This window comes from Phasianus colchicus, chromosome 7 (assembly GCF_987193195.1).
Source record: "Phasianus colchicus chromosome 7, bPhaCol1.hap1.1, whole genome shotgun sequence".
NCBI lineage: Eukaryota > Metazoa > Chordata > Aves > Galliformes > Phasianidae > Phasianus > Phasianus colchicus.
In genome coordinates this window covers 12,704,930-12,732,087 of record NC_143442.1, presented here as the reverse complement: position 1 = coordinate 12,732,087, position 27,158 = coordinate 12,704,930, and the positions used below count along the sequence as shown (strand labels likewise).

Below are 27,158 nucleotides of genomic sequence, written 5' to 3'. Positions count from 1 at the left end.
AAGTTTCATTGTGGACTGGGTCATTCAGTCAAATGTGCATATTCAAACACGTAGCATAAACTTTCTATTTCTGCCACAGGTTGGTGACTCACCAATAAGCTCACTCATCATTTCCACTGTTCCAGTGCCTGATATCTCTTGAATAATTCAAACATCCTCCTTTGAGTAGGATAATGTGTGGCTGGATTGAGTTTCCTGAATGCACTGTGAGAACTCGGGAGCCAGATTCCATACTGAGAATACGTAAGGTCTATGCCCTAAAATCTTCACATCTTTTCAGAGAGTCTACTGTGTACCTTTTAACAACTAATGACGTTACACCTTGTGTTCTTGACTGTGAATCTAGAAGATCTAGACATTCTCTGGCTTTAATATTCACAGATACTGGCCATATTCCATTGAAACAATGCAATAAAGAGCAATAAACAAGGAAAGAAAGAATGCAAATGATAATATATTTCGGCACCAAGTGTTGTTGTACGGCCATGGAATTTCTCATTCCCTTATCTTGGAGATCTAATGGATCTCACTGTGGAATAAATAGCAAGGAATTGCCATTGTACAGTCTTGCCAAATGGGAATCAAAGCGCATTTTAAGCCCCAACAATGTGATTATTCAAAGATCAATTAGGCAAGTGTAGCATCGAATGCCAAATTAAACGATGTAAACAAGACTGATGGCTATTTGCATAAGCTGAATACCACAAAGCTGATAAAGTTGCAGATAGCATTCTCCCAAAAAAACACGGTTCACACGGTCTCACTATGGGAGCGAATCAAGAGTACTTACCATTCTTGGAGAGAATCACAGCCAAATATTCATGGAAGTAGGTGTTGATGTACAGCAGAAGGCTTGGAGCATGTGCCGTAAGAAAGCTAAATGCAATATTTTCCTTGGACATGATGGCATCCGCATAAATGGCAGAACTTGAAGTGCTTGTGTTTTTTGTGACAGGATAAGGTTCTTGGAAAATATAGGTAATAGAAGTGCCAGCTTCAAATAAAGCAGAAACCTCTGAAAGAATATATAAACCAAAGGAACAGTTTCAGCTACTGCATTTTCAGGCATTTCAGACAGGTGTGCACACAAACTGGTTGTCTCAGAAAGAGAACGCTGCAAAATGTTCTTGACCTGGCTGATATAACCATTCCTTCATTTGGACGAGCAGAAAGCCCTTCCTCACAGGCTGTATGTTTGACACAGAGAAGGGCAATATATACAGGCAGGCATATATATTCAACTATTATAGTGCTTGAATCATTGCTGTACAAACGGCCCAAAAAGTTTGTTAGTCAAATAAATCATTAGTTTTATCATCTTCTGACAGTTAATTTGCTAGGCAATATTCTCGATCTTCCCCCCACAGAAAAGACAATGACACAATTGTCCTTTCCGGTCTTCTTTTTAAGCAAAATAATCATTAAAGCAACACATTAATTCAAAGAAAGTCACTGAGGGAGAGCAGCAGCTCCAAGAGAAACACCTGCCATTAGATGCTCAGAACGCAAGAACTCACATTGTGTTTTCACAACACACAACATAATTTGGCCACAAGACACATGCAAGTGACAACAGCTGTTTTCCAGTAAAGCAGATCTACCTCTACAGCAGCTCCTAACAGGATACTACACGGTTATTTGGTATGCATCTCATGACATTGGTGTCAAATCTTCAACTCATGGAAGTGGGCACAGTTCCATGGACTTCAGTATAACTAAGTCAGTTTACACTAGGAGATGATGTGATCCACTTAGTCAACCTGTCACACTTGTAAGATGAGGGACAGTCACGGAAATTAAAATACTAGCCTTACAATTTGTTGCTATTAAGCGGGGATTTGGGTAGTTTCTTCTTTTCTCCAGGAGCACGCTATCAAAATTGGACGCACTTTATTTGCCCTGCTCCTTTTTCAGGTGTTGGCAATGTCTCCTTAAAGTCAGCAAACAGGTACAGTATGGACATGATCCTCAGAAAGTGAACCATACAAATCAGTTTCTTTCCTGAACTGGATTTATTTTTGATAACTCTTCTCGTGGCCAAGTTTAGATGGGTTGAGACAGGGATTATGACAAACATAAAGACTCCCCCTTTTTGTCACACCATTGCTTAGATCTCTGTAAAGATCTTATCATTTTCTTAAGGTGGACAAAACCAGATGAAATTTTAAAGCAAATGAAACATTCAGACATGGGCAGAGAACTGTCAAGGAAACTTTCAGCCCTGTTTGTAAAAGTCTGGACCATGTTATACGCAACCGAATAGAGGAGTCATAGCATAATACTGTTGATAATTTAAATAACAGTAAGACTAGCACTATTTTAATTTCTGAGTACTAAAGTCATCAAGTGGAGGAATTCAAGTCCACTTAACGTAAACACTTAATGCTCAGAGGAAAGCTCATATTAGAACATCCTCTTGTAGTACGGTGGACAACAAGCTGATGCGGGTGATATTGTGTTACAGACATTCAGAAACCACTAAAGACTTCAGATCTAAGCTCTTTGCCTACCTTCCTTGCAGTAGGGCCCTTCGTAGGCTGAGCCAGTGCAATCACAAGAATACCCATTGTACTTCTCCACGCATTTTCCTCCATTATGGCACAGATTACCATAACTACTGCAGTGCCCTGGACATCCAGGTTTAACACCAGGAGTCATTTTAGCTCTTTCTTCAAGGTCAAGTTTCTGTCCATTTAAATGCAGAGATCGAATGCATCCCAAAAAGCCCTTTTGTCTGGAAGCTGTTCCTCCTGAAACAGAGAAGAAAAAAATCAAATGCATTAATTGAACGACCCACAAAATAATCAAAGCCCTGAAGATACAAATACAGAGGTACAAACAGGAATCCCCAGAACTTTAAAATATTACCTATTACGCATCAGTGCATATTGTAGCAAAAGATGAATGTATTGACAGCCCAAGAAACTAAGAATCTCTTACTTTAAGAAAGGACTAAAGCTGTGTGTAAGGTTCTAGCTGCAATTCTTTTCTGCCTTACCTACCACCCTGTTAGGTATTTAAATTACAAATTCATTTGGTAAAACGCTTCTTTATCATATGCCTGCATATCATTTAATACATGAGAATCCCAAACTATTTTTTTTATTTCTTGCCATAGTACAAATAACGCCCAAATCCCAACAGCAGATGAGTTACACATGCTGATGAGCCCAGATAGCACGGATGAATCGTGTTCAACACCAGATTTGCTGGCTGAAGGGAAATGACTTTAGAGACAGAATTTATGCATGACTGATCAACCCAATGTTGCATGTGAATGTTTGTTGTAGACAAGAAATGTGAGTTTGGGTTACAGTTGCAATTTATTACAACTGTGAAACACAACTGCATCTCCTCATGAAGAATAAAGATGTACAGATTTCAGCAAGAGCTTGGTCTAGTCTCGACAGGCTACGTTCTTATCACTGCACTGCTAACAATGAAAACAGTTTGCCTTAAGAGATGGTCTCTCACAAAGATTATAATTACTGATGATAGACTGAAAATATCAACATCTTTATTATTGTAGGCTTTGTTTGGCAATTGCCAATGCTTTATTCTGAATTCACTGCAATTTTGATTGCTACTATGAAATCAAACTCTGGCCAAAGAGTTAATAGCACTCGTAGTTCTGAAATGCTAGTTTTGTCAGTGATGCACCAGTAACTAAGCAAAAAATATGAAAAGTTATCTTTCCAAATTCTTCTTCTATAGAAGTTTGTTCTATATCAAAATGCATGAGATAATAGATCTTTTGATGAGTCCTTGCAGAAGAGCATCTGTTCTCTCATAAATTGTTTAATTAAAGCCAGACTTCTGCGAACGATGAGAATGAAATAGCAGTCTGAAAAGCAATCTCACCGAAACCCTATTGTTATGCCATATTATTCTGACATATTTTTCTATCTGTTACGCTAATAGCTGAAATACTGGATCTGAATTAGAATAACTAAATTCTAGATGTGTGCATGTGTGAGACAGATTTACTTTACACTAAGTTTATGGTACCCTTTACAGTGAAACAAATATGTTCAAAATCTTCTTTAGTCGATTACTCTCTCCAGATGAACAAATGTTAGTTCACTTATGTTAAAGGACCCCTGAAGATAACAACAGGGCCTTTTTTTGCATTTGCTGTATTATGCACACGTGACCCTTTTCTTTTGAGATTTTGTTTCAAAACCAAACACATCACACAAAATTTTTAGTAATGTCCTCATAAAAAGGAATATTATTTCTTTCTTTAAAGTTATTGGCTACTCAGTTTTCTTTTGCACAGGAAATAACCACAGATATTATAAGGATAAATAACAATGCACTATCCAAAAAGATGTCCCTCATTTTAAATGGCAAGAGTGACAGTCCATTGGTCCACTGAAAGGAAGGATTTTAGCCTTTCCATTCAGATCAAGTCTTGTGCCAAACTGGCCCACTGCTGCACATAATTTGATCAAGCTGACATTATATAGCCTGTAAACTTCTTTGGGATTTGCTCTCTGTACGGTCATTTTTTAAATTTAACGGAAGAAATATAACCAGGTACAAGGATATCCAACCTGTTGCTGTGGATTAGCAGTATGAAGCAGTTAGATTCCAAATAATCTCTGAAAAAAGGTGAGAAATGGGTTTCCAACTCCTTTAGACCGCTTTAACATTTCAACTTGTTTGATTTTAAGTAATCCTCAATATACTGCAATGGAAATTCATTTCTCCTTTCACTTTGCACACACACAGCTATCTCAGAAGCCTTTCACATACTCAAAGTGTTCCAGTGCTAGCCTTAAGCAGACTGTTTTTATTCTAAATTATTTTAACAAGACCAGCCATAGAAAAAAAGCTTTCTAGATAAATACACAAGTGCCTTGAGAATTAACTACACAATAAATCAGTTAATTGTACAAATTTTGTTGAATCTACTTTTAATGACTATGCATAACTGTTTTCCTTTAACTGAAAGAAATTATAATTTAATATACTCAAACTGTATAGAATATAGTCTGACTTTTATAGGAAGTGATAGAATAAAAAAAAGAATTGTGAATTTGAACCTAGTCATATTATGTTGCTATGGGTGAGAGGAAGAGAGAGATTAGATTTGTGCTGTTCCATTTCGAGTCCAGGTAAGTCCAGAAAGGAAGAGCCCATTTTCTATGGTTTATTTTGAATGACATGTGAAAGAAATCATTGTTGCAGTGGAATGATAATAATGTCAGGCATTGATGATTTCTTGCACATGGTATGTGGCATGCTGACATGCTCAGCTGGAGCAAATGCTTAGGTTCTGTTCCCCTAAGGGGGAACACATCCCAAAGACAGATACGCAGGGAAGATGCCAGCCTGGCAAAATGCAAAATAGTCAAGAATGCTGATTTAAGTCCATATCTGAGCAACGAACGGTGTCAGGAAAGACCTAGATGGAGAACAGATGGTATGAAAAGAAGTGACGTCTGAATTCTAGCATTTTTGTAAAAACAGAGTAGTATGGGCGTATGGATCTGAAACAATTTTTTTTATACAGTACTAATCTATATAAGAGGCCTTGGGTAAACAAAATCCACAACGTGAGTGCATCTTTCCAGGCAGTGTAAAATTGGTGTGAACTTCTCAACCTGTAATGCTGTATAAGCTCTAAAATGGAAATATCTGTGGCTGTATTAGCATGCACATAACGAGTTATGGCTACTTTGTGCAACTCAAGGCCTTTAAGTGAGCGAGAAAACTTTCTAGCAGGCGGCATTGTGAATCTAAGATATGCAATGTCAGTTCTTTATCAGTAAGACATGAGTGGCATTCAGAGCTACACCATCAAATTGCAGTTTGAGAATATTAAACACCAATAGTTATACGGAAGTACACAAGAGCAAGTTGGAAATTGATTTTTAGCCTAGCAGTGTCCCAGGCAGGCAGAAGTTGAAGAACAAGCACAGCTCAAAATTAGCATAGACATAAATCACAGTGAAATTCCTAGATTCAGCCTGTAGTCTCTAGGGATCTGAATTTCTCTGCTAGAGCAATCACGATGTAGCAACGCTGAACTCACTGTCTAAATACAGTCAGCATCCCTCTGAGACAACTGAAGCTCATATCTTTCAGTGTTCAGGACACATCTTTGCATTAACTCACAATCAGTATTTCCTCCATCCAGGACTGGACCATTGTTGTGATTTGAATTTTTTTAATTTAGTTTCTTACTTACACACACGTGGTTTATTTTTATCTCTGAATCCAGTCTTTTTAAATCCCTTTTCCAAATTTAACTGAGAGAATATAATGTTCTCCCATAATTCACAAAAACTGGTAGCAAGGCAAATAAGAAATGGCATTACAATCTCCGCTCAGTAAGACTAAAGTGTGAATTCAGCCCTTACAAGACATAAAAGAGCCTAACACACATAAAAGAGAAATCTTTTTATGTGCTTAGTCATTGGAAAATCTTCAGCAAACCCTAAATCTCCCAAAATACCAAAGTTGGTCAATCTCAACATACACTTCCAAGGAAAGCCAGGCCTTCTTAACTCCAATCCTTAGGAAATATTTAAAGGCCAATTAACTTGCTCAGAACTTCAGTATCACCGAATCAGAAGTATATGAAGCGCACCTCTAAGGCTGCCTACAACTGACAGCTCTTTTAAGATTTCTGGAGAAGGCTTCTGTTCAACTTTCTTCACAATAAATCACAGAAAGTATGAAAGTTGGCTTGTTCTTCAGGCCAACTTTAAAACAAAATAAAACCACCATGAACACAAAACCCAAGGAGCAAAATCATTCAGTTATACATGATCTTAAAGGTATTTGATTCTCGGATTAAGATGAAAAATCTGAGCGAAATGAATTAAACAGCTTGGTCAGAAGACAGGTAGAAACGCTTGATGCAGAATTAGCTGATCCAGATTAGCAGAACTCATTTAAATTTATATTAGATGCCAGTTGCCCCATTAGTCATATTTTACAAAAACCCAAATTTATCTTATACGTGCGATCTACTGTATATGACTTTGCCAAATAAATAGAGACAAAACTGACACACGTATACTATACATATGCCGATGGCTCTCAAGCAATGTGAAAATGACCATAGTTTGAATGCTACAGTGGGTCTCCATTCAATCATCATAATGCTACATGATACTAATATAGTTTCTTCACTCAAAGGATCAATAAATCCTTCCAAAAGATAAATAAACTGAATTAATTCTTGGCATTGAGCTTTATTTATGAGATTTACAAGATGTATGAATTGATTCTGGAGAAGAATCAAGAAAAAAAAAAAGAGGTTATATCTTAATGAGTAGCTAACTCTACTATGGAAACAAGGAGATTAAAGTATATTTGGAACATTTTTAAGACAGCAAAACACGTCAGTTAGATTATTAATTAAGAATGTGCATACTAATTGTGGAAACTCCTTAATCACTCTTAGTATGCATAATGCTGCAGAAACAAACGTTGTTATAGGAAGTTAAGGGGGGGAGAGAAGAGTAACATTATGTGTTGCTGCTTCTCTCCTTTTAAATAAAATAAGTGTTGTTTATGTATTTATTTTTCAGATGAGATAAAATTCTGCTGCCGTGGTTCAGGTATTAAATCAGTTGCTTTCTATTAGAGACTGGAATGAGACCTTCAGTAGAGACAAATGACTCCACATCTGTGCATTGTTGGACTTCTGCCACCTTTCCCTGAAGCACCTGGGGACAATGTTAGAATCAAAAGACTGTTCAGGTTTCCATCTCTTCTGTTCGCGCTTAGAAAAACTCAGATGGTTACAGACAGTTTTGACCTTCATTATGGCTTTCTGTGGTAGATTTAAAGGCCAGCATTTAATTCTTAAAAGCATCAGTTTTTACTGAATCTTTTTGTTCAGAGTTCAGTAAAAGCGTAGATGGATAACTGAATGCAATCAAATTACTGCACAGTGAGAAGTTTTCATCCCTCAGCTGACAAGTAACTATGACCTAGAGTTTATTGTAAAGTGTTTTTAATATTAAGTAAAATCAGGGAAAACAGGTTGGGATGGAAGCCACTGCTGGAAATCAACTAGTCCAACCTCTTCTTCAAAACCCAGCTATATTCATTGTTAGATCATGTTTGCTCAGGGCCTTTTCCAATAAAGTTTTGATCGTTTCTGAGGATGGAGATCCCACAATCTCTCTGCTTCAGTGCTGCGATGCTCTCATTGTGAAGATCATTATTTTCCTTCTTTTGCTGCAGCCTGTGGGCTACATCTTTGTTCACTGGTCCAGCCTGTGGTCAGTCTTCACTTCTGCAAGGGCACACTGTAAAATTCACTTAACTACCAAGACCAACAGGACCTTTTTTGGACAGTGGCTACCCATCCCATCAATCCCCAGCTTGTTTGGATGAATGACATTTTTGCTCCAGGTACAGGGCTTTGCATTTGTCTTTGCTGATAAAAGTTTCTGCCGGTACATTTCTTAAATTTATTGGTGTCCTTAACTACCCCAGATTTCCATGATGCAATTCAATGATTATGTCACATTAAAGTCACCCATGAAGTTGGTTCAAGTAATCTGCTCATTCTGCAGAGAAGAAAGCTTATAGGCAGAAACTGCTTTCCAGATGTGAGATAGGAAGCAGCTAGGTCACATTCTGATAATGACTTATGATAATACCTTCATTTTTACTCCTTCACAAAGAAGTATACCAAATTTTGCAAAATTCTGTCCACACAATAAATACTCCTAAGTTTTCTGTTTGCAAACAGTACCCTGGCTAAATTTCTCTGGTGTTTCTAAGGTGTTTAGCTTTTCATCCTCAGTGTTTCCAGACTTTGTCTCTCACTTGAAAGCAGAAGCATTGCTCTGTGAGTCTTAATGGATAATAAGTGAGTTCTTCAGCCAAGTGTTATTGGAGAACATTTGAATCAACTGCTATGAGGGAAAGCCATTGGTGTAACTGTATATATATTTATTAACAAACTCTTTCCTTTATTCATAGCTCAGTAATGATTGCACGTATACACTATAGCTAACTTAAATGCCTCAAAATCTTCTTAATTCAAAGCATGTGCATACACAGGTAAATTTCATTAAAACTAATTGGTAGATTGACACTTAGTACAGCATTTCAGTCAAATACGAGAATCTGTTTTAAGGAAAGAATCTGTAATTATCTGCGTGACCCTGAATAAGAAACGGATTGCAACTCACTCCCATCACAGTGCGAACTACTCAGAAAAGTAGCGTTTGAATATTTATTTTGAATAAAAAGACAACCCTCTGCAATCCCACAGTAACCTCCTTGAATGCATGTCTTTTGCATTTCATCACAAAAGATGGATCACATTTCCTACAGTAAATTACACAATCAGTAATGTAGGAGAGGAAAGAGTGAATCCTTTGTTAAGTGCTTAGTGTAGATAGTAGTTTGGGTTTGCTTTATGTAGTCTGCGCTGGAGGGAAAGAGGAGGCAGCAGAATTAGTTCACCACACCTGAGCTCAGCTACACAATAGCAGCATTACCAAAGTATGAACATAGAAATATTGCATACACCTGCCAAAGCTCTTAAATGACTCGTACCTACAAATAATTGGCTGTTGAGCTGCAACCGAAAGTGCCCCTCTGCAGGTGCCTCCAGAACCTTCTTGGGGAGGTTGTCCACCTGGAGACTGGTTTGCTTGAGGTTCCGCTCTGCTCGGACATAGTGCCACTGATTGTCATTTAGGGGTGTGGGAGATTGCACGGTTGCTTCTGTGGGGCCATTTCCAACATCTATGGAAAAGGTGATCTCTTTGGGGGCTGGAGTAAACAGAGACAAAGAGAAAGTGATGGTCTGAATTAAATAGTGCTTTTGACCTCAAGAAATCCTACATAAATATAGGGTCCATTAGCTTTTATCATTATTTACCTTCCACGTCCTACCCAGCAGCTTATACGTAAATGTGAATCCGCGGCCTCACTATTTGATCTCTGTTGTGACAATGCTTAGCTGCAGATATCCATTGTTTTTGTTTGTTTGTTTGTTTCTTACCAGAACAATCGTGCTGCACCAGAAATTGTAATTTGTTCTCTTTTGGAAGCAAAAGTGTCAAATTCTGTACTAAAGTCACAAAAAGCTTTTGAACAAATAATGCTAATATGGTGGAAAGGATGAAGGAGCTCTTTCTGACTAAATATTCAAAATACATGTACTTAATAAGAACAAAATTTGGCTGTATATGGTAAGAGAGAACCTCGAGCATTTGTTTGCATGAATCAGCCTGACCCAAGGAGCAAGGAGGTACAGATTAAAAAATCACTAATTGGTGTCCAGAGACAGCAAGGATTCTAGAAACAGAGTAGTAACACGAAAAATAACAGTCATAAGGAGGAGTGTTATCTCACTCCGCTGCAAGCCACCTGAATGGGCGCCAGAACTCCTTAACATTCTTGTTTTATTATTTTTCCCTCTTCCTAAAATGCTGAATACATCAGAAAGAATAAGAATCAAGTCCACAGACTGCACAATAATCAGAAGGCTGAGGACCAAAAATTCATAAAAACCTGTTATTTCAAGCTCCACAAATTGGATAGGTCTGGTTTTGGAAGCCACTTCTTAGACAGTTAAGATAGGAAACACTCCATAGGGATAGACAAAGATCTATTCTGAGCCCCTGCATCTGCTAAAAGGCCATTTCCTTTCAAAGCAGCTGGTCTGTGGAGCTTCCTTGATACGAGGCCTTTAGGTTGCAAATTCCATTTGGCAGCAAGAAACACAACATAAAACTACTAATGAGAAGAATAGGAGGAAAGTATTTCCCCAACTTTTAAATAACTCATTTTTGGGGAAGCACAGGTTTAACATGTACACTAAAGCTTTCACTAAACAATTCTTTCAGTAACTCATAGTATTTGTCATATTTGATACCAAAATGCCATTTTTCCTTCCATATCCCTGCAAATAAAATGCAGTACACCAAAGTACATCCAAATAGGACTTATATGCGCAGTTAGCATTAAATCATACCTCATTACCTTGTGATAACGCAATATGACATTTATCATTGGTTTGATGAATCAAAGGGCCTTTGGGCCCTGTTATATTAAATTTTATGTTGGGGTTATTATAAGCATATTATTAAATGCATAGCACTCATTTTGTTTTTCCTAAGTTTGACAGAATTTGGAATACAGAAGTAATATTTCATGTCAAAACCACAGTTCCCCTTTGCCATTAATAAAAATCTGAAGTAATCAGAACTGGAATGAGGTAAATCTACTCACTAAATATGTTTCCTACTCGCTCGTCTCTTTTACACATTAAGCTGCAGTCATACTGCAGTCACTTAATAGATTTTGAAGCATTCAAGGCCCATTACGAATGACTGCTGCAAATGACTTACTCCATGCTAGCACCATGTATTTCATATGCTCTCATAGGACTGTACCCTACACATCTAATTCCTCTGAAACACTGAGGTTGCATTGTACTGCATATATCACTGACACAGAAATAAAATTAACCATAAGAGTTACACGTATTAAATTTTTCATCTCTCAAATAAAATTACAGTCTACAGCATATCTACCAAGTAGTTCTTCCTCTAATGAGCTAAAATGGGGAAAAATCGTATAAATGTAATCACTTCTCTGTTTAGGAAAGATTAAGTGAATCACAAGGTGATATGAACTAACCAAGGTTATATAGGAAACTCTGACAGGAGGAGGTAAGTCTAGATCAATGAGTCTTTATGTCTCATCCCCTCCAATCTCTTCCAACTGCCCCAAGATAAAAGAAAAAATGTCCTTCTCAGTTCTCTACTCCTGCTGAACTGGGAAACAAATCGTAATTTCTCCATCGTGAAACTTACATCTTATTTCAACTCGTATGAAGTCTTTCATCCCAAGGTTTTCCAAGAATACCCCAGAGAGAGATGTAGTTTTGAAGAAGAAGGAGATGTCTGCGCTGACCTCAGCATGGAAGGTGGGGAAGTGCAGGTAGGAAGCCTCTGTGTTGAAGGAAGCGGCGTTCCAGAACTGCCCTGTAAACACAACCCCCTTTCTCTATAGTTAATTGGCACAGGACAGCAGCTGTGAGCTGCATGTGGAAAGATGTCTTTCATCAGATAAATATGTTTAAAAAAAAAAAAAATAAAAGAAAACACAAAAATAGGAACATTCTGCACCTATGGAAATTGAGAAGAGCTAGTACTCACTGTCTCCATAGCAACGCAAAGGACCGATTTTCCAAGCAGCCTCAGAATTTGATCTGTTTGTGTCAGTGATCACTATCTGAGTTACAGGCAAATGGTCTTTGAAAGCAAGGAGGCCGGTATCATTTGTCCTGGATTATAATAAACAAACAAAAAGAGACATTAAGCACAGACAGATGCCCAACATTCTTCACAGAAGGCAATATTTGAAAGATGCTTACTTAAAACGTATTTGCAGATTTACCAAGAAGACTTGTGACCAGCACCCATTGCTTAAGATACGTACGTGCACAGTTGTGCTCTTTGCTCGTACACAGTGCAGACCCTGTGAAGTTGCTGCATTTTGACATGTGATCTCTCTGGTATAAACTCTAGCTGTGTTCTAGCTGTGCAGAATGATGGTAAAGCGGATGCAGAGTGCTGTCCTTCTGTGTGATGGACATAAATGTAAAACAGACCCTAGTGGGTTTCCTCAGCAGGATGAATTTGTTGTGATGTGATATAAGCTCAATATGCATTTCTGTTAAGTTAGCCAGAGACAGATAACGGCACTTTTGCTGGCTTTATGGTTTGTCCTAGCAGCAGGGGGACATGGGATACCAGCTGCAGCAAGCTGTTAGCATGGGCAGCCAGACTACATCCGATCCAGCTTCAGGACAGCTAGCACACAATTGACTCAGCACACTATGAAAGTGGTTGAATTGGTAGAGTGAGTACACACCTGTGAAATTTTTGTTCAGCAACTGAAACAATAAAGGCTAATTTACTGTAACACCCAACAACAGCCTTTTGTTTGTTTCAGCAGCGTTTATTGCTCAGCTGTAACCTACGCATGGCTGTTAAAAAGGAAGAGGATGGGAAGATTATTTTCTGTTTAGTCTGAGAGTCCTGGGGAAACCACTGTCCTCAGAATGAAGCATGACATTTCATGGCAGCCCTCTGGTCCCTGAAATGATTCAGTAGTTTTGGCTCTGTGTACAGATGAGCATTCATTCCACCCCTCTTCATGAACTTCATCGAGTCCCTCAGGCACCTGAAACCCAACCTTACCAGAGCTGAAATACCCTCTGGAGATATTTTCCTATCCATTGATCATAGAAAGACAAGTGCGATTACATCTCATCTCCGCAGTGATGAGCTTTTCTTCTCTCAGCTCTTTTGCTCAGGCATGAAGTCTGCTGTGAATCTGGGCACATAGACTTGTCAGACCACTGAACCAGATCTCTGTAGTTTTGGAGAAAAAGGAACCGCAGCTCTGCAGATCCAAACAACCTGTATGCAGGGCCTGCTCTCACCCATAAGCTCACTGGTCTAAGACGACATGGTGCACATGGGCACGGCAACAGTGACCAGATACAAGATAACAGTAATTCCAAACTTACAGCCACTGCTCTTTTACACAATTAAGAAAGAAAGCTTCAGGAAATAGCTTTCCCTTCTTCAGTGAAACCATTGCTGAGGAGTCTGACACCATAGACAGGTTCCCAGTCTGGCTTTATGTGGCTCAGAATGCCACCATCCACAAACATACCCCTCCTTATGGTTCCAGCTGTGGGAAGAGATGGCATTTCAGCAAAGAAACAATCAAAATGAAAAACACAGCTGTGCTGTGACACACAACCTCAGGTGTTTACTTTGCTAAGTACCCTATTCTGATTAATGTTACAAGAAATAGTAGGGGCATTTTCATCTCTTTGATAAAGGCTGTAAATATTTCATTTGTCTTTCATTGTTTCTAACTGCATGCAGCACAGTTAATTGTCTTGTAATTCCAAAGGAAAAGTACTTTCTCTGAACTCAACATTTTTTTCTTGCTTCAGGTGATGTCTGATATCCAGTTAATTACAAAGTGCAGAAAGATGAAACTCCCACTCTATTGAAGGCAGAGCGATGCATTCAATAAAGACTAACACAGAAATGTACCACATATGAATCAAAAATACATGGTCTCTAAATCTCTCCAGTATGATCTATCATAAACATTCCCATATAGCTTACTGCATCAACCTTTGAAAGCTAATACAAATGCTCTCAACAGATTGTGAAACAGTTGTAACAAAAGCTGATCTGTATTTCTTAGGAGGGTGATTAAATGAGGTTTTTGAGTGCATGGAAGAAAGAAGAGTAGGCAGAATGAATGAAAGAAAGGCAGAAAGATGCACAGAAAGAGCACATAAAATATGCAGTATACACAGGAATAACTTAGCTGGCATTTACATTAAAAAATAAAAAGATTTTTCACCAGACATTCATGGGATATTCCTGCAAATTCATTTCAATTCAAAAAATAATGTAAAATTTTGACTAGCAGTGATCGGTATTGCAGTAAAAATCACCGTCTTCCTGCAGCTACTGCTGAAGATTCCAAAAAAAAAAAAGAAAAAAAAGGAAAAAACCAAGAAAATTGTGACATTTTAAAGATATCTATTCCACATCTCTGAGAACTGTATTGCTTATTAGATATTCTGTTATATTGCATGAAGTTCTTTTATATTGTACTTTATGACTCAGAATTTTCGCTAGTTATATACCAATGTTAGCAAGAACTCCAGCAGCACAGCTCAAATGTGAGAAAGAAAAATATTCTATAACTAATAAAGATCATCACTTTTATGGTAACGTCTTGGAAACTCAATCAAGTTCCTCTGGAAGCTTGAAAAGCACATTTTATGTATTTTACTCTCTCAGACATGGAAAATAAGACTTATGGAAGAATACTTATTTGTCATATAAGCAGACACTGAAATAAAGTCTATCAGAAACATTATAACCTTTAGAGAATGCTTTAGTAATGGAAACAAAATAACTACTATTATTATTATCATTATTTCATAGTGAGTAATGAAGTTTTGGGCAAAATTCAGCACCTAGCAAGTTTCTGTTAAAGCAGTCAAAACAGAGATTTGAAGACACTCTGAAGTGTCTTATGGGAGCTGCAGCTGGAGTGTCTTAATTCTCTGCCTTCTTTAAGGTAAACTTATTTCAAACTCAATTTCTTATGAAGTATCATGATTCCTCTTCTCTTTAAGTGGTGCATCATGGCAGCCTCTCAAAGATAGCCTATTACGTCTGAGAGAGGAGCAAGAGAGCTTTGTGTACCTGTACAATAATTTCCTGTAGGCACAACAAAAATTCCAGGGTTTGGACAAAACATTTTGATTTTTGACTGAAGAGGGTGTGGGGATTCCCTTTAAACTACTTCAGTTTTCAAGGAAAAGGTGCTGTCATTGGAATAGAAAGCATCTGAAGGACCATATGTACACAAATTATTTTAAACAAAAACAAAACCTCATTAGATTCATTATTTTTGTGTTTGTTCCCCAAGCTAGATTTTACATATGTGCATTTTAACACTTCTCATACACTTAAAAATGCAAAGGACTTCTTCAGTAAGCTATGAGAAAGGTTAATCAAATTTTCTTCACATGAAAGAAAAAGTATATTCATTGCAAATGCAGCAATACCAAAAATGAGAGTGCAGCATCTGGATACTTTCAATCATAGAACAGGTAGCCCTACTTGTAAACGATGAATAACTGTTTTGATAGTATTTTTCTTTTTCCTGTGTACTAATAAAAGGGTACTCCAAAAGTTCCCATTCTGTGGTATCACACAGCATAAACCATCATAAATTGGTAACCTCAAAGTAGCTGTTTCCCTATTTTTTTCAAACAGATGGCAGAGCAGCGGTGCCACTAAATGTAATTTCTTCTTATACGACCCCCTATCGGTACGTTATCTTTTTGTACAGTAATGAAAACTCTGGTGGGGTCTGAGCCTCACTAGCTCAGATATTCAGGACAGATTTTCATGAATAGAGCGCATTTGGGAAAAAGAATACTATCAGCAGCAGATGTCAATGAACAAGATTACGAATGAGCGAGAAAAACAGGCTTCCCTCAGAGCAAGGTTTGAATGTTGTGTGGGACAGATCATTAGTAATGCAAAGGAATAAATTTTAGTTACTATCTTTCCTATCTGATGCATCCAGAATGCTTTTTTTTTGAGTAAAATAACATAAAAGGCCATTAAATAAAGAACAGCAGCAGACGAGAGCATGTGTAACTAGTGAAGACAAAATGCAGTTGCTCCTGGAATTAGAAAACAGGAATAGAGATTTTGGTAATGATAATAATGAACTGATTCCTATCACCTCAAGGGGCCTGCTACAGTCAGCTCTCCACAGGCAGCTTTTCTACTTTGTTGACAAATGCAGCCATGAAGGCAGATATCCAAGACAGCTCTATACAGGCTGGGTCATGTCTGTCAGAGTTTATTTATGAGCCTGTATGCAGTGTTCTATGCTGACTCCCCTGCCTACCCTGCTTCTGCGGCAGGGGAGTCAGCACAGGATAGCGAATAAGCAAACAAAACCCCTCAAAACCAAGCTCATCAGCAGCTGAGTTTCTTTGTCCTGTTCTCCTTAGCCCTTCCAGTTTTAGCATCCCAGTTCTGGCACGGCTCTATACAAATACAAAGCATGATGAATATGTGTTCTTTTGGAAATGTGAAGACTCAAGGCTTAGTTTCCCAGTGAAGATGTCTGCTCTAGAAGGTATAAGAGCAAGATATTTCTATACCAGTATATTGTATAAATTTCTACATAGGGGACCTCTGAAATTTGAAATTTAAGACTAGAAAATTAAGTAAAAGTTGACCAATTCATTATTGGTCAAAATCACGAAGTGCTCACTCACCACACTCTTCTGAGACACCTGAACTTCCTGTACAAAAGACTTCCAGAGATACAATTCTTTCTGTACAAAGAAAAAAGCGATAAAGTTCCCCAAATTCACTAGGTTTGCCAATGAACACAGTCGGCAAGAAATAGATCTAGTTTGATGATTGCCTTCAATCAAATGGTTGCATTTGAAGTCAAAAATGGTCTCAGTGTCCAGAATCCAAGTAGCAGACTTCCGAACAGTAATGCGGCAACATGGCATGAAAAAGATTCCTCCCATTTAAATGAAAGGCTTGGTAAGCAGCAAGACTTTTATTGCCAAAGCAAGAGAATCTTGCTTGAGATGAAAGACAGTGTGGGAAAGTTAAGGATCTAAAGGATCTCTGAAATGGACTGAAGATAGCACAACCCTCCATGCTTTTCATAAATGCTTTATTCCTTAGATCAGTTTAACACCTTTCCCCACGTAATGCCTGCACCAAGAACACGCCTTCTTTTTAAAATAGTCCATAGCTTTTAGGAAGCTAGTCACTTTCAAGGGAAACACTTGAAGCAATGGCAAAACCATCTCACCCATACATAACTTGTTTCAACAACTAACTATTCTCAGTGCTGGGAAGGGGATAGAGCAAAAGAATATATTTTTTGGACTAGTTTTTAACTTCATGTTGGAGCCACTGGATGTCAGTGAATTTTCCCATCCACTAGCAAGAGCTTTCAATAGTCAGGACTCTCTTGTTTGAAGGTATGCATAAGCTACAGAATGGTCACATTTAGCATCTTCCCGATCCCTTACTTGGGGTCAGGGTACCAGTTTGTGCCTCTGCTCCCCCGGCAGAGGTGGTCTCTCATTCTCTAGTAAAATACCATAACACTGCTCTAGTGTTCTGCAGTGACAGAATTAGCTGTCATCATACTGGAATTCGGAAGCAGTATGGAAAGAAATGAGGATCTAGATGGAAAAACGTACTTTTCACTAAAATGATTTAAATTAAAAAGGAAAAAAATGCAAAAGCCTTCCCATATATAATGCATTAACGTTCCTGTTCATCTGGCTGCATAATTCCAGGGAGACTAACATAAAGCAGGAGACCTGAGTTAGCAGCTGGGCTCAGGTATCATTTAAAAGTCAGCATGACTAGAAGTGCATAGTGTGTTCTGCCAAACACCTGGCTCAGGACTTCTTTCAGACTTGTTTTCTAATTTTCTGTTTCTTTTGCTGCTCTGAGAAATTTGTAGGTCCTTCTGCACCAGGACAGACTAAGGAAACAAAGTCTTCAGCCTTCTCAGCCTCAGAAGGATGCTTCAGCCATTCTGGTGAATTTCTACCTCTGAGCAACCCTGAGCAGCCTGATTTATCTAAAAAGAGCTAAAATGATTTTCTGGTTTTCCACTCTGTAGCACTCATTTTATTTCATGCTAAGGCAAATAAGTACATCTACTACTTGTTCCTTCTAAGATAATGTATAGCAGGTTAAGTTCAAATCTCAGCAGGTTTCAGATTCAAATGTTCATTATATATCAGGAGGTCAGTGTTCAAGCAGAGAAACAGAAAAGTACTCTTCAAAAGGCATGAAATTTATAATGTTTAGAAACTTTTTGTAAAGATCTTGGGATTTCTAGGTTTTAAACAAGCAACATGCAACTTCGAATACCATCCAACAGATAACCAGACTTCTAACGGATTTAAAAAAGAAAAAAAAAAGAAACCCAACAAAACACATCTGTACCCCCAAACAAACAGTAGGTAGTTTAGCTAAGGAAATATCTACGTGTGTCCTGATATCATCAAGAAACTAGGAGAGATGGGAAACTCTGTGAGCAATCAAAATAATGAACCATGACATGTAACATCCTTGTCTCATGAGGGTTTTTCCAAAATCTAACGTGAGTATCTAAGTATAGGCTTATTGTTCCTTAACTTCTTTCTTGTGGATTTTAAATGTCTTTTTCCCCTTAACCTGGCATACATTTTCATAGAATATGTAATTTCTGCTCCTCTGTTAAATTTGTTTGAAAAGTCTTTGCCTGTTCAAAATCATTATGGGGGGATAAACACATCCAGCATAACTTCCTTAGGCTTCATTTCTTAGGAGAAATGCTATAAAACTGCATCTAGCCTTCACCTAGCATCAGCTACTATGATCTTGTGCACAGATGGTGCACTGTCCTGCAATCTCAGACTGCCACCACAGTACAGTCTAGAACAGCAGCTCACCAAATAAAGAAAAACATGGATGACACAGCCAGGAACCAGTAAAATCAGCTGCTTTTGATACTCATGTACAAACCTCACTGAAGTGTTTTTGGTAACCAAACATTAAAGAAAAGATAGATCAACATGCACAATGAAGCCTATCTAAACAAACTGATACAAATCATATTCATAAACCAATATTTACACAAAGAGCTTCTACAACTATGATTTTTGACACTGAACAGTAACTCTGGGAATATAAGACGTCCAGATGAATAAGCACATTGTCTGGAAATGAGGCCTTATTGCAAATGCCACATAGTGAGTAACAAAAAAAGCCTAACACTAAAAATGACAAGCCATTTCTGACTTTTTTTTGTTTGTTGGTTTGAAACATCTGGGCACAAGAAAGCTCTAAACCCAAGGAAGGCTTTGAGTGTTGATGTCATAAGTCTAAAACTTCTTATGGAGACTGAAGCATAACCTACAGAAGCCTTTCCATTGACTTTAAAAAGCTTGGAACTCAACGTAAAAGAAAATTAAGGAATATACAGATACGCTGTTTTATAAGAAAAATACAAGATCTTTAGATAGTACAGATTTCTTGTTCTTTGACTGTTTGTACCTGAATTTTGCAGTCTATGCCTGAAACTTCTGCTGTCATACATAATCACACACCAACCTCCTATAGCTTTTATCCATGCAGTGCTGTGAATGAATCACTGGAAACTTTCAAAGAAATTAAAACCCTGGAATTGACATTTAGCAACTTTTTTTTTTTTTTTTTTTTTTTTTTTTGAGGACAACCATCCCAGAAACCTTCTTTAACCGGATATCATGTCATTGGTTCAAAGAAGAAAATTAAGTTGAAATCAGAATCCAAATTCTAATTCGACTTTCCTTCTCATTTGTTTATACTCAAACCATTCAGATTTCCCCAGACTTAGAAAAGCAGATTTAATCCTTCTTGCCCTGCTTCCTACCCCCAGTTGTTGCACAGACACTATACCACACACATGTGAAAATTATTACCATTCTTCTCTATCTGCGTCACAGTTGCAAAAATATCTCATATCCAGACAACTTTCTTCCAGTCCACATGCACACTGCTGAATGCCCGGAAGTGATCCTCCCCAGTAAAGATGCTTTTCATTGGCACGTCCAACCCACCAAGCAAATGGTATTCCATCTGGATGAAAGGTACAGAAAGAAGAAAAAAAGAGAAAGAAAGAACTTGATAAGCAAATTTGATTCTCTTAAGAATGAGAAAGAGAATGGAAGAGGACATGTTAAATAATATTGAAAGAAAAGATGCAAACTTTAGAAATAACAAACTGTAAACTTTGCCCAAATTCTATTTTAATGAATATGTGTTGGGAAAAGAGTAGCTTTATGGAGATACTGTTTCATTTGAGGAACAGATGTTTTCCTCACAAGGCTTACGTGCCGATTGACCCTGAGAATTTTGGTGCATTTCAGCTGTAAGGATTTTTGACATGCAATCCCAACATCACTGTCTGCATCAGCTCTATCCAGAGAGTTTGCATGATGCTAGAGCAGAGACCTCATCACTGAAGGAGTCTGAGAGCAATTCTAACATGAAATCACACTACACAGCTGTCTTGACCCACCCTGTATTGATCAAAGACTTCTTGCAAAACTGGCCGGTTGTGAAGTAAATTCCAGCTCTTAGAATGGGATTTTTACATTACAATCATATATAAGGCGCAAAAATCTTTTGAAATAACACAAAATCTCACCTATTACTATGAACTTAATTCAGCTCCTCTTGAAACTAGAACAAAAAATTTATCAGTTTCTAGTGGATCAGGACTTGGGATTTTAATATGCTTTCCAAGGGTGAAATTTGCTAACGCTAAGCTCTGTGAGACATTCAAACATTCTGGATTAAGGACTCAAGTAGGAGATAAGAGTGGAAAAAGATTTCCCTACTTATGAATTATCTCTATGAAATTATTTTCTATCTACAGGAGCTCTAAGATCTATGTATTTATATAAACGAAAATAGTTTTTGTTTAAATTTCATAATTTCTTATGCATCAAACATCCAATATTAATAGATACATCAAGCAGATTCAGATACAATTAAATCCTCAGATTAACATTTTTCTAAAACTGACTTTTTCTTCCAGCCTAGATAACTTTTTCATTGACTTCTTAATCCTTAAATCAAGAAATGTAATGAATTACATGTACAGGTAGATGGTAAAATTTAGCAAAACTGCAATAGCAAGGCTTTCTGATCAGAGGCACTTCCAAAAATAAAATGCAAATCTAATGTAGAAAAATGTATCAGTATGTTCTTCTGCTCTACTAACATTATTAGTAGGCAGCATTCCTCATTATACAAAGCAAGAAAGTGTAAAATATGAAATGCAATCAAGGTTAACAGTAGATTGTAAGAGACTAATTAAAATGAGTTTTAGAATCACATGGTAAAATTAATTCATATTTGTTTTCCTTCCAAGCTTAGACTACTGAATTGCAAACTCACGGAAAAAGGAAAATACAAATAGGAAGTAACTCCATTCTCATGATACAAACAATTAAACAAGAAGATTCTGACCAATATGCAGTGATACTCATTACAAAACCATAATTCTAGAACATCTAAGGAATCATCATACAAAAATGTGCACAATTATTTTCTGTTTCATATTACTGTCAACACAAAGAATGTTTTTATTCTTTTCTCTTCAGCTGTTGCTGAATAAATAGATCATTGTTGCCAGTGAAACAGGAGTTTACTGTATTATTGGGAAATTACTTGATAAAGCTTGGAATAGTAACCTGTACTGAATGAGAGACTTATTTGTCTAGCAGTTGAAATAGGCCTTTATATAGACGTGTTTAATTTAATTTCAAAAGTGCCTGTTTTGGAAAAAAAAAATACTTAGATAAAGACAAGCCTTTCAGACTATAAGCAAATAATAGTATTCATTAACCAAATTCAACCTGTTTCTTAGATTCTTTTGGCAGAAATCATTATATACCTTTGCATAACAGTAAAATAAGCAATCAATCACAGTAATAAAGTATTAACAGTTTCCTAGCATCTTTCAATTTCTGTTATGTTTTATCAAGCAATATCAAGCAAACATATACAGATTTATCATATAGAGCGAGAGAGTTGTAGAAGTACCACAGTCTAAGTCATTTAAAACTAAATTAAATATAATGCTAAAAAACATGGAATTCAACTATCAGGAACAGTCTTAGTTTGTCAAGGGAACAGACCAAACCAAAATCTTCTCAAAAATTCTATTTATTAGGCACAATTATGTTGCCCTTTAGAGAAGATGAGAAAATTCTTTCTCCCTAACTGGTCCCTTTGAGATCAATTGTACTATTAAGGAAAATTATGCCCAGTTTCTTCAAAACTCTCTTCCATCTGTTTATAGTACAACACGAGAAATTATTGAGCTATTCAAGCAAAGCTCTTAAATCTGTGGGACTCAAAGCAATATGGGAAGCGTTTAGGGATTACTGAGACATACTGTATGCTATGTACTTGTAATGCTGACACAACGTAATATTTCACTAACACCACCAATCAATCAATCCTTAAATTCTTCCTAGAAATTTTACGTTATTCTATACTGGAGGGCACCTGGTGTTGAGACTGGGCTTGGTCAATAATTGTTCACTAAGGTTCTTTCTTTTAAGTCTGTAAATTTGTTACATCTTTCATTCTGTCATTCTGGTATGATTTTTTTTTTTTTTTTTTTTCAATTACCAATTCTTCTCCACCTCTAAATAAAACAATTTTATTTCTGTAATGATGAAGCCTCTGACTTAGGCCAGTAACATTAATCAAGGGTCATTAAAATTGTCCAAGAAACAAATAATGGTTGCATAAGTCTGTAGAATTCCACCTAAAATATCTAAGGCAAAAAGTCCACTTAAAATCAAATGTTATTAATTTTTCATTATTTGCATAAATTGTACCCAATAACATAGTATTCAGTTAAAACAAAAAAAAAAAAAAAAACAAAAAAAAAAAACCAAAAACAACCCAAAACCCAAACAATGAAGTAAAACCATACGGAATAAATAAAAGTACAATTTCCTATGCATTTTTGTCTATTTAGAGCTGAAGAAAAATCAGTTATAAAAATTATTTTAAGGCTGTTTTTGAACTTCATACTATGGTACCAAAGGAGAAAATGTGTGGAACAATCCCAAACCAGGCAAAGCAAACAAGCCTCAAGTGACCAAACTGTAAAAGTATTAGAAAATAGTTTCTCACAAGTTATTCCACCCCATATTGCTCAATCTGCTCACTGAAAAGTTGGCATAGGTTTTTTGAAAGGAATGAGTAAGAGGTCTTATCTTCAGTTGACCATCTTGATGTTTTTTTCTATCTCTACAGTTTTGCTCTTTGTGTCTACTGATTTATTCAACAGCTACTAAGCATACTAAGCATCCAGATGCCTAAGTAAGATTGAAAACCTTGTTATATATACACATACCCTGGCATACTAAAGCACACAGACAAAAATTCTATTTTCCCCCATCCTGAGAGGCACAAAGTAAGCTCGTTTCAGATGCTGGTTCTTCAGCAGATTGCCAGTATCTGCTCTATCAGTGTGCTTAACTACACAGTTCACTGTTAGTTCTACAAAATGTACTTCACCAGAAGCAAAATTGGAACAGACAGTACAGATCATGAGCACAGAGGCTGAGGACTATGAAGACAATAGCAGTGGACATACGTAGGTTGTCTCTAATGATCCTTAGAAGGAGATGGGTCTTGAGATTAACTTTATTTGCATCATGTACTGTTCTTCTAATCATGAGAGTGGCTGAGCACATACTGGGATTAGGTGTCCCTCTAAAAAAAACTTACTAGAAAATCTCCATTCTTTTAAATCTCCGTTGTACTGACAGTTCTCATTTCTTTCTCTATTAGAATGCATTGGAATTGCTAGAAATATGAGTTATTTTAAAGGTTTTATGCTTGTTCATATTTGAATAGCAGAAGTTATTTCAAAAATTTTTTTGTATAGACGCTCAGAAGCTGGAGGATGGGGAAAGCAGCATATTGCAAAAGCATTTTGCACTAAATTACAGTGTATATAGATCTCTAGCAAATTCTACAGAGACAATTTACTTATACATAGGCAGAAAGTCTTGCCATTGATTTTTACGTTTATAAAGCATGAGTTAAAATAAGCCATGTGTTTTTAACAGTATTATATTTTGAATGTTTTTCAAGATTTGTCAGCATCGTTTGCCAGGTGGCTCTTGTTATTGCTACAAACAAAAATCTAATGATAGAAATATAACAAGGTAAAGTATATTCCATGTTAAAATCCTGTGCTGTACAAACTGAAAATCCGTCTCCAATAATTGCATATCCTAACACAGAGAAGGCTTCTAGGGTTATCCAAGATATTAAAACAAGTCAGTTTAAGGTCTTTTCCACTACCACAGCAAGCCAATTTATCTGTGTATATTTGAACTATTGAAACCAACCATATTGTACTGAAACAACATTCTTTTGGCAGTCTTATGTTCAGTCTTCTCTCTGAAGTCAAACTGAATTAAGCAGAGAAGTGAATTAAATCTGATGTTTACGTATCCTATCAATAAAAAAAACAGACTAAGTTACATCTATGCTGTTTTCTCTTAAGTGGAAAACACATCAACAATAAAAACTGGAAAAATATTGATTGTAGAATAGAATAAAGCAATTGAAGGCAACTGGCTGCTAGCAGTCAAGAATATAAAATATCTGTTTGCATCAACCACTTCAACAGCATCAAATCCTCACCCAGTATCTTGTATGTCACATGAAACAATTAGTTAGTAGACATGTACACATACACACTGCAATGCCAACCTGAATAACTGAATCCAAAAACCAATACAGAGGCCAAGTTATGCACTCAGCTGATCCATTCTTAAAAACCTCTTGAAAGAAGAGGAGAAAGTAGTAAGACAGTGAGACAAGGAAAAATTCCAAAGATGTATTTTCTAAGATCTTACCATGCTTCTGATTTCCATTCCAACATATCCCTAGCCTAAATTGCCATCTAAGTCAGCCCCTTTGCCCTTTTCAGCAGGAAAAAAAAAAATAGAACAAGAAATGTTTACAATAATTTTGGTCAAAATTTTGGATAAACTGGAGAATTATTCTACATTGAATGGATAATGCAAAATAAAAATTTGTATCAGCTGTCTGCTCAACAAAGTCTATAGTACTAATGACTCAATCTGCATTGGTTTGAACAACAGTTCACAACTTTGGGAGAATATGCTTCTAATACACACTGATAGGAAATTGGGCTGTGTTGCATTTACTAGTACATTCTGTCTCTTCTTAAAGCAGTTCTGGGAATTAACGGTGAAAAAACTGCTCTTTGGTTTTATAGATCCTTGTGAGATTCTTGTGGCTCTACTGCAGCAGGTAGAAAACAGCATCTTTTTCTGAGGTGACAGTGAGTTTTCTGCATATCGCAACAAAAACCTATTTTTAACTCAAGGTCTTGGAAAACAATAATGTATTTAATATGAAACATGGAAAAAAAATCCCCCAATAACATGATTCCTTTGAACATTATTCACTGAGCCACCAGATGGTCCAAATAGTTTTGTACCATACTATGATGCTGTTATATGACACATATACTTGTTTTATGCTTTCTCCCTCTCTTTTCGGTAGATTATAACATCCAATTAATACTTACTCCATTTTACCTACAAGTTCCCCATGCCAACTGTGCAATTGGGTTTCATTGTCCTTTATCCTTCTTTAAACAGACACCCAAATACCATTGTCTTGATTTTCAGAGGCAACAAATGCAACTGTGTTGGAAATTGTAGGAGGTCAAAACACAGCAGCAGTACAGATGCCGTTCTGTACCGAATAGCAGTCCACTGAATTTGACTTCAATTTTTGGCCAGATCCTGTAATCCTTATTCAGAGTAGCTATTGTAAACTGAAGCAGTTTTGCAAATGCCAGTGGACCTACTCCCCAGGAAAATGTTACTAAGTAAAAAAATCTGTCCCTAATTTATTTATTTATTTTTAAAAGTGTGGTTAGAATGAAAAGAAAAAAGGCAGAAAAAAAGGCAGTACTTTGCTGACTTTTTCTTTTTCATTATTCAGCTTTGTTGTCAAGGTACACTGCTATTATACAGTCTCAGGCTGAAGTAATTGCTTAAAGAAAACAAACAAAAAAAACCAGACAGTAGCATTTGTCGTCTTCTCTCTTTGGAGCAGCTGTTACCACAGTGCTCTTCCTAAAATTGCTAAAGATATTTTCACAGATGAGAGTGGACAAAAAGAATGTAAATAAACATGGACTTTTTCTTTTCCTAAATTTAGGAGGAGGCTAATGTTCAGGACTGCTGAGATGCAATGACAGAGTTATTCCATACCACATTTACAGTACTTCAGCAAAGCAAAATTAGCATCAACCCTTGGAGACACAGATTTGAGAACAGATAGGGATTTAAGACCCCAAGAGTTTTATATGATGAGGAAGATTGAATCTACAACCAGAGTAAAATTTTATGCCTAGTACATGTCATTTTTGCAGAAGGCCAAAGATGACTGAAAATATTTTGAGCAGCCTGCCAGCTCAGGCTGGATTGTTTTTTCAATAAATTTCTGGCCAAGTGACAACTTTCTTGAAAGATGCCAAGTGGGACTTGAGCCAGAAAGAGAGACTATGTGAACAGCTTAAGATAGGTGAGGAAGAAAAGCCAACAACAAAAACAATCTAAAACCAAAAACACAGAGAAGATTGCAGCTTTTAGGATGTTTGGAAAACAGAAAATTTCAGCTGTAACCTTCAGGAGTTTTGCTTTTGCTGATGATGGACTGGATATCCTATCCTGTTGAAAAAAAAACATTCTACCTCATTCCTTTCATCTCCCACGTTTCAGCTCAGTTTCACTTCAAATCTGTCCGTCATGCTTTCAGATCTTTCCCTCTCCCTTGTTCAAGTTTTCTTTCCCATTCTCATTTTTCTCTGTTTAGACTAATACTACCAAGTAAATTCAGATAAACCAACTCTGCACTGCCTTAACAGATAGGCCCACAGCATCACTGCACATCATCCCTCTGTGCTGGGTCAATAGTCTGGATTCAATTGCAAGT

General features: G+C 36.9%; 1 protein-coding gene across 2 annotated transcripts in view; it reads right to left on the bottom strand.

Annotated features, from left to right (window-relative positions):
- CNTNAP5 (contactin associated protein family member 5) overlaps positions 1 to 27,158 on the bottom strand; it is a 253,462-nt gene that overhangs the window by 24,350 nt on the left and 201,954 nt on the right. For both annotated transcript variants that reach the window (XM_090143720.1, XM_090143721.1), the window contains exons 15-20: positions 20,060 to 20,216; positions 12,153 to 12,280; positions 11,808 to 11,978; positions 9,538 to 9,756; positions 2,511 to 2,750; positions 791 to 1,015 (exon numbers count right to left, since the gene is read on the bottom strand). In XM_090143720.1, the coding sequence (XP_089999846.1) occupies positions 791 to 1,015; positions 2,511 to 2,750; positions 9,538 to 9,756; positions 11,808 to 11,978; positions 12,153 to 12,280; positions 20,060 to 20,216 (1,140 nt within the window). The remainder of the gene's footprint in view (positions 1 to 790; positions 1,016 to 2,510; positions 2,751 to 9,537; positions 9,757 to 11,807; positions 11,979 to 12,152; positions 12,281 to 20,059; positions 20,217 to 27,158) is intronic.